Source organism: Microcebus murinus, chromosome 4 (assembly GCF_040939455.1).
Source record: "Microcebus murinus isolate Inina chromosome 4, M.murinus_Inina_mat1.0, whole genome shotgun sequence".
NCBI classification, from domain to species: Eukaryota; Metazoa; Chordata; class Mammalia; order Primates; family Cheirogaleidae; genus Microcebus; species Microcebus murinus.
Window position 1 is genome coordinate 53,080,863 of NC_134107.1, and position 12,485 is coordinate 53,093,347.

At 51.3% G+C, this 12,485-nt stretch overlaps 1 protein-coding gene across 4 annotated transcripts in view; it reads right to left on the reverse strand.

Moving 5' to 3' along the window:
- The window catches only part of TUB (TUB bipartite transcription factor), an 85,263-nt gene that overhangs the window by 22,296 nt on the left and 50,482 nt on the right, over window positions 1-12,485 (reverse strand). The window contains exon 1 of one of the 4 annotated variants that reach the window (XM_076002205.1): window positions 2,078-2,205. The exons of 2 other annotated variants lie outside the window; for them this stretch is intronic. In XM_076002205.1, the coding sequence (XP_075858320.1) occupies window positions 2,078-2,115 (38 nt within the window). In that variant the 5' untranslated portion in view covers window positions 2,116-2,205. Of the gene's footprint in view, window positions 1-2,077; window positions 2,206-12,485 lie in introns of those variants that run through there. One more of the 4 variants, XM_076002207.1, reaches the window with a different exon arrangement.

The window sequence follows — 12,485 nt, forward strand, 5'->3', positions numbered from 1 at the left end:
AAATCACCCTGTGCAGGATGCCAGTGCCCTGAGCACTTGTTGGAACAGAGTCATTTCCCAGAGACAATTCTACCTCCTTGAGACCCCCTTTCCCAGGAGCAGGCTATGCCACCCCAGTTTGAGGCAGATGTTCTCTGAAGCCCATGCACTTACTCTACAAGTTGCTTTTGTCCTTGGCTCCCTGGGAGAGGCTTCCCTGAACCATGACCTGGCCTGGCCCGGCCCAACCTCCAGTATGCCAGATCCCAAACGCACATCACCTCCACAGCCATGAGGGCTGCCCTCCCATCCTCCTCAGATAGTCTATGGCCACCACCCTGCCATCTGGACCCCACACAGGTACTTCCACAGCACTGGAGTCCACTCAGCCCACAGGCACTACCCAGGCACTTCTGCTGAGTCGCTAGAAAAGGTTAACAATACTCTGTGGGGCTGCACTGTCTTCTAGAAGGTCTTCAGCCCTACCTGTGTCCCTAACCTGCATGGCTATCTGGGGTGGCAGCTCTTCTGAGTCAGCACAGCCCCAGGCCCTGATGGGAATATCCCACTGATCCACGTGAGACTGAGGTGCAAATGCATGTGTCTGCAGGACACCCTACAGGTGACCCATGTGTGCACGTGTGGGTGTGGTGGTGAGGAGGGACCCAAAATGACCTGGGAAGCCCTGAAGCCCCCACAGGTGCTGAGATTAGAGGCAACAATTCTCAAGAGAAACCCTGAATTCCCAGACCAGTGACAGGTGTCTATTTGAGGAAGGATCTGCTTTGAACAAGCCTTGGGCGGTTTCAACTGGTTTCCATTTGGGATGCTTGTCTGGACAGACTCATAAAAGAGCTCTGTCAGAATTATTTTCTGTCAGTGAGTGATATGCTCCTTCCCGAGAGCAGGCTGTGTTACAAGGCAGGTCCTGAGGGTCTGATCCTGCCACCCACCAGCATGTGCACCTGTGCGGATGAAAACATAGTGGGCCTTGGCGGTCCAGCACCCTTTTTACACACATGCCTCTCTGGGAGGCCTAGAGACAGCCCCGTAGCCCATGGCAACCAAGGAGCCAATGGGTGGCCAAGGATCTGGCGCTGCCATGGCAATGAGCTCCTTTCCCTGGTAATAGAATGGAGTGGAGTAGATGGGGAAAGACCTGCACCTGTGTGAGGCCCCAGAGGCCACCCCCTCCACTGCAGGTGGGGAAAGCCCCACCATCCTTGGGACAGACCAGCGTCTGGAAGCAGAAGGCGGTGGGCTTCCCTGAGTGTGCCTGGCTCTCCAGGCCTTTTGTGCACCTAAGGGCAGTTCTATGTATTGTGAGCTGGTGTGTGTCCAGGTGTAGATCTGCTAGCAGGCAGATTACTGAGTCTCTGAAAGGCACCCAGTAGCACTTGTGAGTGGGTAGTGTCAGATATTCTCAAAATAAAGGATGTGTATGTGGACTGATATGCAGGCATGTGTTTGTGTGAGCCCAAGAATTCATGTGTATAGAGATATATGGGTGCATGTGTATATGAGCAGCTGTGTGCTCTTGGTTCAGAATAACTGTCTCTACGAATCCATGCTTTGAGGGTGTGAACGGACCTCAGGAGCATCTTCGGCCCAATGCACGGACGTCCTGTGGGTGCATGCGTGCAGATGTATTGGTGTGTGTGCGCACGCTATACAGGCGTGTGACTGGGGTGCTGTGCCTAGGAGGGGGCTCAGAGCAGTGTGCGCTCCCTCCCCCGGTGGCCACATGGTGCTGCTGGGCCCAGCAAGGCCCACACAGGTCCCTTCCAGCAACCCTGGCAAATAACGGGGTGGAGCAGGGCAGGCGGGTTCAGTCCGCAGGAGCCCTCAAAGTTGAGGTCGAAAAGACTAGCGCCTCCCACCCGCGCCCCCAGTGTTGGGATAGGTGGAAAGAGTATAGGTGCCCTGCACCCAGGCAAGGTATACCCCGCCCCCCGCCAGCCCTACGTCTCAAGTTGGGGGTGGCAGGCGTCCCTAGCCCGGCACCGTCGACCCTGCCCCATGCCCTTGGCCTTGGAGGGCGGTGGTCTGGGCCTGCGCCCCCGAGAGGAAGAGAAGGTGGGGGCCAGCGCCCGCGTACCTGTAGGGAATCCAGTCGGAATGCGGCTTGGAAGTCATGTCTCTCGGGGGCGGGGCGGCGGCTGCGGCTCTGGAGGACCGGGCCCGTGGGGGCCGGCGCGGGGGCCCTGCTCAGCTCCCCGGCCGTCCCGGGCCGCATCCTCCCGGGCCGGGGCGCTGGGCCCCGCCGAGGCCCGCGCTGCACGCCAGGGCCCCGGCCGCGGGCTCGGCGAGCGGCTGCCTGCTCTGCGCGGCGCGATGGGCGAAGCGGCGGGAGTGCGCGGGGCCGCGGCGGGCGGGCGGGCGTGCGCGCGCGTGGAGGCGGGGAAGGCCGGCCCGCACCGCCCGGCGCCCTAATCGCGCCGAGGGCGGGAGCGCTGCGTGGCAGCGGCCGTCCGCCCCGGCTCCCTCGCCCCGCCCCGCGCGGCGGAGACCCCACCCCCAGGCCCGCGCGGGCCCCCGGAGCGCCCCCGCCCGCTTCCCCGAAATCGCCGTGTCCGCGCCCCAGATGCGCCGCGGCGCCGGCGCCCACCGTCGGCTAATAGCCCCGCTGCCACTAGGCGGGTCCCCACTCTGAGCCCCAGTTTCTTTCTCTGTGAAACGAGGATAGACCAAACCCCTACCTACCTACCTGGCCTACCGATCTCCGCTAAGGGAGACAGCTGCTTGGATGGGGCGGGGGCGGGGGCAGGCGCGGTGTAGAAGGAATTCGCTTTTGCAGGAAGAGATCCCAGGGAACCTCCAGACCAAGGCTTGGAGGCTGGCCTTCCCCGCATCCCCCCCACACCCGCCCAGCCCATAACCTCTGTCTTTGGTTTTAGTAAAGGAGGTGTTTCCCAGCAGGGCGTCCTTCCTATCTAAGTTGTGGCCATCAAGGGATGGGCAATATTTACTGCGTTGCCAGCTTACGAAATTTCTAATATTTAATCTCTACGATAGCCTTGAGAGACAAATATTTCATCCCTATTTCCCAGAGAGTAAAGTCTCAGGAATGCTAAGATGCCCAAGGACACAAGGCTAGGAAGCCATGGAGCTGAAGTCGTTCCAGGATCTCTCTGTCCTCCAAAGCCCTTTCTAGGTGCTGCAATTAATGGGAGGCAAACACCTCTCAACAAAGATCACCTGAAGGTCTCCGTGTGCTAATGAGGTCCCGGCTGTGAGTCTGACCAACTTTAAAGCAAGGCATGGCCAGGGGCCTGTGAGTGCGGTGCAGGTGCTCAGGGAGGGGTCTGCCGAGGGGCGCAGTCCTCACACTGCACGTGGGTGTCCTCATGTGCACCCTGGATTCAGCAGCGCCAGCGATGCCAGATGAATGTCCGTGTGGGGATCCTCTGGTGCTAAATAGGCCGTGTGACTGCTGACTGGGCAGGAGGAGTGTGACAACAGCCAGGTGGGCTGCGGGAAGGCCCTGCTGTCCTAGGGCCACGGCCAGGACCTCCACCCTAGGACTCTCCCAGCCTTTTAGCCTTGCCTCTTATCTTGCCCATTAGCTATAAAACACAATAATCAAAGTACTGGGAGCATTTGCTGAGCATCAGGAGCTGTGTTAGGTGCCATGTTTTAAATTTATTTAATCCTCACAACCATCCTAGGAGGCAGGGCCATTATCATACCCATTTTGCAGTAGAGGAAACTGAGACACAGAGAAGAAAAGGATCTTGCCCATGTCACATAGCTGGTCAATGGTGATGCCAGCATTCACACACAATTGGTCTCCGCCCACAGTCCTTATGCTCAGCCTCCTTCCTGCCTATGGCAGTTCATTCGGTGCACACACACACCTCCCCCCAGCCTCTCTCTCCAGGCTTCTGGAGCATAGCACAGGCCAGATCCATCTCTGTCTGGCACAGCATCGATGCTCTGTGAACACCGTGACCTCTGATTATTAGTTAACCTCCAAGAGGTCACTGTCACTGGGGACAGAGAACAGACAAAATATATCACCTGGGCGTGGGGTGCAGGGGGCCTGCTGGGAGTTTGGCCTGAGCCTCTATTTTCACCCATGTCAGGGTCCCAGGAAGGGCAGCAGAAAGATTTGTCCCTACTTTGGAGGCCACAGAAGAGCAGCAAAGCACTGCCCCAGAGGCCTCTGTCCTTAGGACAGAACCTTGCCTAGAAGCCAGAGGCCAGAAGCTTTGGACCCCTGGAGGCCCCGCCCTCCAGGCCACCTCTCCCTGAGTTGCAATTAGCACCTACTGTCATAGATGACTAGAACCTAGAAGACTTTCCCTTCAAGACTTTAAGGCTGTTTTTCCCCCTTTATTCCCAAATTATCTGACACCTTAAAGCAATCAGAATTAAGTTGGAAAGTCTCAGGAGCCTGGAGTAATTGAATCTATTAAATAGACACTTTAGACTCTGTCCTAAGGGAGCCAAATCTGGAGGTAGAGTGATGTGCAGGAATAAGATGGTTTTCCATGTTTCTTCCTGCAGAGGTGGGTGTGTGCATGGGATGGGGGGAACCTGTGGAATTATGTGCCAGTGTCGGCATGAGTGTGTGTGTGTGTCACTCCATGTGGGTGTGTGTTCACATGGGATGTGTTGGGGGAGGAATGAGATTGAATGCCAGTGTACACCTGACTATGTGTGAGTGTGTGTGAGAGAGACGGCCCTGCAGTCTGAACAGGTCTGCACAAGAACATTTGTTGGATGGTGTGTACGTGTGTGCAAGGGGAAGACGTGTGCTTCTACGAGTTCTGTGAGTGTTCACACTTAACTCAGAACTTGTAATGGGTTTTTCCGCTCAAATGGCTTCCTTGGTTGACATTTTATGTCCCTGGCTTCCATCAAAAAGTGACTCCAGAAAGTCATATAATGTGTATGGTACTAGGCCATGGTTAAATTTGTATTTTTATAACTGCACTATACAGTGACCCTTGAGGAAGGGCCTAAGCCTTACAGATTTAGCCCCAGGAACTAGGTTATCTCAACTGAAACACTGCCACACAGCAGTCCCAACATGACTTCCTCACCACCTGCCCAAATTCTGCAAGGATAAGTTATTTGTTCTAAATTTACATTTCCTTGCGGCATTTTAGGCATTTTCAAAGAAGGTGATGGTTTGTGAGGGGAATGGAGGTATGAATGCATGGGGACCCTCACATCTGCCACCTGAACTTAGGGGCCCCAGGGCAAGCACCCCTCCCAGCAGGGTCAGTTCACCCAGAGAAGAAGGTTAGCATTTTGGCACCTTGCCACTTCCAATGTGGAACCTTATATTTTCTATACCTAATGTAATGGTTTTATTGAGTGTGGGCCACCTCTAGTCAATTTCGGAAGCAAAGGAATATGAATAATAAATGAAAATTCAGATTGGGCCCTGCCTGGTGGCTTGGCATTGTGACCTTGCAGCCTGAGGACGGCAATTCAAGTCAACCAAACATCAATGCGACCCCACTGGAATCGGGGGCAGGGTTGCTCCCAGGGAGCTCTCAGTCTGGCAGGGGAGGTGGGAAGAAGTGACCGTACCCAGCACTAAGGCGTTGGTTTGTACTATAGGTGGACAAAGTATGGGGAGTGAGGGGACGCAGAGGAGGGGCAGTTGGTGGGACTGAAGGAGGGAGGTCAGGTTAGGACAAGCCTGACCTAAGAGGGGAAAACGATGACAGTTAAGGTGAGACTTGAAGGATGAATAGGATTTTGACAGGCTGATAAGAAAGCTAGGGAACAGTTACTGATATTCTACATTGACCAGGCACTGTGCTAGGGTTTTTTACAAAAAAGCATTCCAGATAGGGAGGATGATATGAGAAAAGTCATTATTTCATGGAGACATGAGAGTATGTGACCAGTGCACTTGAACACTAAGATGTAAACCAGCATGGTCATACAGGTGAGTGGTTTGATGTGGCAGGAGATGGACCTAGAAAGCTAAGACAGGACCAAATCATATGTCACTCTGAACATCAGGCTAAGGAGTTTGGATTTTATCCTACGGCCAATAGGAAACCACTACAGAGTTTTAAGCCAAGCATAACCTGCCCAGATGTAACCTTCAGAGAGAGATAATTAGGAGCAAAAGGGAGGATAGAGGGAGGGAGACAAGGCTGGCAGTATTGAAAACTGCCAGATGGTTATTGGGAACGTCCTGACAGAGATGAGCAGACCCTAACACAGAGTCTGGTGCCTTTTCAAAGCTGTCAGGTAGACATCATGGCAAGATGGTAGCATAAGTGCAGGTGGCCATATAGCACCCTCTGTAATTCTCATTTAGATAACTGCAGAATACACAGATACCATCACTGTCAGTGATTTAAGTGAGATAAGTAGGCTGACAATGTCTTTGAAAAAATGCAGGGTAACCACTAGTAAAATGAAAAACAATATGTCTATTTTCCAAATCACTGCTGAAGATAATAGCAAATAATCTACATATACTCACAAAAAAGCATAGTCTTCAGGAACCATAAAACTGCAGTCCCCAACCCCTGGGCTGTGGACAGGTATGGTCCCTGGCCTGTTAGGAACCAGGCTGCACAGCAGGAGGGGAGCTGCAGGGGAGCAAGGAAGCATCATCTGTATTTACAGCTGCTCCCCATTGCTCACATCACTGCCTGAGCTCCGCCTCCTGTCACATCAGTGGCGGCATTAGATTCTGCATTATGGTGAGCTGTATAATTATTTCATTATACATTACCACGTAATAATAATAGAAATAAAGTGCACAGTAAATGTAATGCGTTTGAATCATCCTGAACCCTCCACCCCCACCCTGGTCCGTGGAAACTGTTCCTGGTGCCAAAAAGATTGGGGACCACTGGCACAAAACAAGGTAACAGGAATCGACCAGACATAACGGTTATGGAGTGAATGTAACTAGAGAGCCCGTGAGCTTGGATCACACACAACTATCACTGTTGAGTGTGTGCTCTATGTCAGGCACTCCTCTGTTTCATAAAAACAGATGTGGACAACGGGATGATGGGACGGAATTCTTCCAGTCCATGCTCCAGTTAGGGCTCTGAGTGAACAGACAGCACATTCCAAAGCGAAGTGGGATACACCTCTTGGGAAAGAGGTGGTGGAAACGTGGATCTGTACTGTTAGCCGACACCCATCTCCTTCCATACAAAATATGACAGAGGTTGACAGAAGGGATTTGAGGGGCTTAGGAAGAACTTTAGAGAGGAATCTTGGAGTCCAGTGAGCTCTAATAAGTGGGAGGGGTGAAGAGTGCTATTACCTTCACCCCAAATCTGGAGAGTGGGGCTTTAGAGAGACCCCTAGAAGAGCATCCCGATGTGGCCACAGTGGTCTTGGGGCCACAGTGGAGAAAACCACAGAGACAAATCCAGGGAGAGAGCTGCTGCTCCTGGGTTTGCAGGGCAAAGAATGCATGAGTGTTTCCTGTGGACAGATGTGGGTCCCAGCATGAAAGCCAATTCTGGTTGTCTTAGATCCAGGCCAAGAGAGCTTCCTCGTGGGAGGAAGGGACACTGAGGGAGGGGGTGGGCCCAAGCTTCCCAGGGCCTGAGAATGGAACCTAGGACCAGGTATGGGGACAGAGCATCACCCACATCATGGGAGGTACAGGAAGAGATCTCAGAGATGAGGTGGTCTCCACAAACCAATGAAAACACCCCAGTGCGAGAGAGGGCCCAGAAAATGTGACACTGGCTCATCAGAACATTGCCAGTGAAGAATTTTCCTACCCCTCTCCTCTCCCTCCTCCCTCCTTGGACCTTTGACAGGGTCAGAACTGCCCTTTGCCAGCTAGACCCTCTCCCCACAGGCAGCTGGCCCACAGCAGAGCATGCTGGGCAAAAGGAATTGGTGTAACACTGAAGTTCAAAGAGTTTTTTTATTACAATAGACAGGATGCATTAATTACTGACAAGACAACATTTGATTACCAGAAAATGGCCAGAAAAGTAATTAGACTTACCCTAAATTTCACCTCATTTTAGGGGGAAAAACAGCCCCATAGAATATATTCAAAGAGACTGCGGGAGACAAAAATAAAGCTTGCTTTATGATTACATCTCCTGAGTCATGCCTATTCAACCTAACAGTTACACATGCTTCTCTCATTTAATCCTCACAGCAACACTGTAAGGTAGGAACTATGATTGTACCCATTTTACAGATGAAGCAACAAAAGTTATATATAATCTGCTCAAAGTCACACAGATAATAAGTGATAGAGTTCAAATTCAAACTCAGGCAGCTGAAAGTTCTAGAGCAAACAGAACTACCTCTAGAGCAGGCATTCTCAAACTACAGCCCGCGGGCCACATGCGGGTGTTTTTGCTTGTTTGTTTTTTTATTTCAAAATAAGATATGTGCAGTGTGCATAGGAAATTTGTTCATAGTTTTTTTTAAACTATAGTCCGGCCCTCCAACGGTCTGAGGGACAGTGAACTGGCCCCCTGCTTAAAAAGTTTGAGAACCCCTGCTCTAGAGAAAACCAATGATGAGAGCCTTTAGCCCTTTGACTCTTTAATTCCTATCCTGGAAATCTAGCCAAAGGAAATATGCAGTGAAGTCAAAGTTTATGCACAAAGGTATTCATCGAAGTTTTATTGCTAATAGGGGAGGTTGGCTGGGGGAGAGGAACAAAATGTCCATCAACTGGGACTTGGTTAAGTAAATAACTCCATGTTCATGGGATGGATCACGAAGCATCCTTTACAGGAAATTTTTAATGACAGTACCAGGTTTGTGAGATGAGATACAATATTTTAGGGAAGTAAAATGCCCTATAAAAGAGCTCCACCAGCAGGTGCATAAATAGTCTCACGAAAAGTTGCTCTGGGTGAAAGAGACACCATCTAGTGTCATCAGCTATGCCACCCTAGGGACCACATGCTCCATTCCAGGTGGCCCCTCCTTCCAGGTGCTCAGGCCTCCTCTCAGCTCCAGCTTTGGCTCCCGAGACCTCCCAGTGACCCCTGAACAGCATAAACACCATCCCCCCACCACATGGCTGGGGGAGACAGACAATAAGCACACACTGGCAGCACATAACAGATTTGGTAAATAAATCACTCGTATTTTTAACGCCACGCAGGTTGACATATCGTTAGTCACCTAGTGTAACAAGATATGTTACGAAGATGACACCCAAGTAGGCACACGCTAATGCTTGTTGCACAAGAAATGTCTGCAATTCTTAGCCTGGTTATTTATCTTGGAGGAGGGCAGGGGAAATGTGGGAAGGATGCTGAACCTTAACATTAGTATCTGATCTTTACCCATTTTGAGGCACTTGCTGAGCATTTCCTGAGCAGGGAGACCCAAGGCTCCCCAGTGTCCCTGGCCTGGGGAGCTTCTGTTCCCAGCAAGTCCTCCTGCACACGTCCTCGTAGGGCGGCTGACCTCAGAGCAGAGGTTAGAAATAGAAAGAGGCTTCTGAGCCTCAGCGCCCAGGCCCCTGTGCTCAGCCTCCAGGAGGGGTTTGTTTTACCAGCATTATTGGATTTGCAGATAAGCAACAAGGAATTAAGTTGATCAGGAAGAGAGGGAGAGAGCTCTCATTTGTTCGTAACATAAGGTTTATCTAGCAGAGCCCTCTCCTTTGTCAAACAGAGAGCCATTTCCTTTATATCCTCCAGCAAAGAACATTTTATTTTGTAACCTTTCAGAAAAGCCTATGAGTTTGTGTTTCTGACCTGTTTTTTCCCCCTTGTCTAAGAAAACCATAGTTATTCAAACTGTGAAATGTATTTTAAACAATCCTGCTCTGAATTCACAAGCCAATTTCTCTAGCAAGAGGAATCGGTCCCTGAAATGCAATTTAAACTATTTGAAAAAGTTTATTACCCCCAACACACCATCTTTGTGCTCCATGGCCCTTCCGTTTTGCTGTTGTTGATTCATAAATATCAGATTCTGAACGAGTCAAGCTGTGTTGACTCTGGCGCAGTTTGCCTGACTCTGTAATTGGCCATAAAAGTTCCAAGACCATAGAAGCAGCGGGTACAGAGAGAGGGCACTGGTGCCAGGTTCCAGCCCTGGATCTCTTGCTAATGTGCAGTGTGACCTCTAAAGAGTATGTCTCCTCTCTGTGCCTCATGATAATCAGGGAGTGGGACACTCTCTCAGCTCATTCTAGCACTAACTTTCTCTGGTATTTCGACTCTTTACAGCAGGGCTGTTAGGAGACAAAAGAGGATGATTATAATTTGCTCAACTCTGAAATAACGCGAGAATTCTTTTTTTTTTAATTTTAGAAGTCTCGTATTTTATAAAAAGAAACACACAGCAATGAAAACACAGAAGACTTAGTCAAGAATGCTGAATTCTTGTCCTTTCTGTGCCACTAACTCACTGGGTGACCAGGGACCACTCTCCCAGGCTTGCTTCCGTTTCCTCATCTGTTAAGTGGGGAAACTGTGCACCTTGCCTACTGCACAGGGTGTGAGAAGCTGAACTGAGAGAAGGAACGTGAGCCTGTGAACACGGTGTCGAAAATGCAAAGCATCACAGAGATGTGACAACATTTAGTAATTAGAGCTCCCACTCATTGAGCCCTCAGTAGGGCGGGCACTGTGTGCTAAGCACTAACTTGCATTGTCTCATTGATTGCTCACAGCAACCCTGATGAGCTATTAGACAGAAGGAAGCATAAGCACTGCAGGTGGTCACAGCAGCCAGGATTTACTCAGCCTCACCAAGGCCTGTGCCACCGGGCCTCCGCCCATCACAGATGAGGACGAGAACAGGCGGTCCCCGCTACCGCTGCCCTGCCTGGGCTCTAGGAGGGAGGGAGGGAGGATCGATTCCCCTTCAGCATCTCTGTCTGAGCTGAGCTCTGGCACCTGGCGAGGCAAAGTGCAGCTCCCTCTTAGACGTCCTTGGGTGAGGTGGTGCCCAGGACTGGTGAGCTGGGTGGCGCAGTACCCACCTCCGCCTCTGTCTACCTCCTCACTCCTTTGGATCTCTCTCTGCACCTCTCCCCCTGCCTCCCGGTCCCCTCACAGCCTACCTGCTCTTCATGTCTTTGTGTGCTTTGCTCCCACCACCCTCCCTGCTGCTGCAGAGCCTCCCCTTCCTGCCCTCCACCCTCAGACTGGCAGGGAGTAGGTGCCCTGAGGACAGGGGCTCAGCTTGGCAGACGAGGCCCTTCAATTCTGACCTGGACACCTCCTGCCCATTGGCCCTGTCCCAGCCCTCACACTTGTGAAGACTTTTGGGGTCTTTGTGGAGACAGGCAAGCTGGGTGGCCCTCAGAACGGGCATCAGAAGTCTCTCTTCCCGCGAAGGAGGGGAGTTGGGGCCACTGGCTGTGTGTTCCTCTAGCTCAGGTCACTATCTCCCCTGCCCAGACTCCTGACCACTGCCATGAACACTCCCCAGGTCTCTGTGTTGTGTCCCAGTTCCCCGTCTAACATTGCAGCCTGTCTGAGCTATGCTATCCCTGGCTCAACCCAACCTATTCTGAAATGTGTCCCACCCTACCCTCTTGGCTCTGACAGACTTTGGGATTCTCTCTTGCCCCTCGCAATTGACCAGACATTTGCTGATGGTGTTGGCCAACATCCTCACTTGATCTGAAGATGCCATTAGTGTCTTGTATGTCAGGAATCCTGAGTTTCAGATCTAAGTCCCTGTATATGTGACCACAGACAAGTCCCTTCCCAGTTTCCTTGGCCTCAATGTATCAATCTATACAATGAGGGGGTTGGATTAGATAATGTCAAAGTCTCCCAATATCACTAAGGTTCCGTGATCAAGAGCCTCATCAGACAATTTACATTAAAATGACATGCATACCTCACCTCCTGCCCCTAAGCCCTGGGAGAGCAGAGAACACTCAGAGCAGAAAAGGCATGATGAGCCTCTGCTCAGCCCTCACCCAGTCACACGCCCATAAAATAGATCGGAAGTGTAGGATGCACCCTGGCGAGTGGGTCTGAAGTCCCTCCCTCCCTCCTTCTCCATGAAAAACAGTACAGCTGATAAGCACATAGGAACAATCCAAAGGAAAGTAAACAAGTCCTAGAAAAACTCCAAAGAGCCAAAAAAATATGTGGAGAAACTGCTATCTTGGTATCTCCTCCTCCCTCCCCCTCCCGAAATATCCAGTCCATCCCCAGGTCTGGGTGTCTCCTCTATAGGGCCCCTTCTCACCACCTCCAATGCCACCACCCTCGTCCACACGACCTTCATCTGTGATAACTTGTGGGGCTTCAGGGTGGGCTCTGGAGCCAGATCTGCTGGTTTCAAACCAGGCTCTGCTGTGAACTACCTGTGTACGCCTTGGGTTGTCCCGGGGACTTAATAGTTAATATATGTAAACCACTTAAAACAGGCAGTATGAGTTAGCTGTTGTTATATAATGATCTGCACCCCCTTTCCCTCCGGCCCCCCTGCAGTCTGTTCTCACATGGCAGTGAGAGTGATCTTTTCATAATGCAAATCTATCCTTGCATCTGCTGCTTAAAATCCTTCACTCCCTTTGCTCGCAGACTAAAAATGTTAAATGTTCC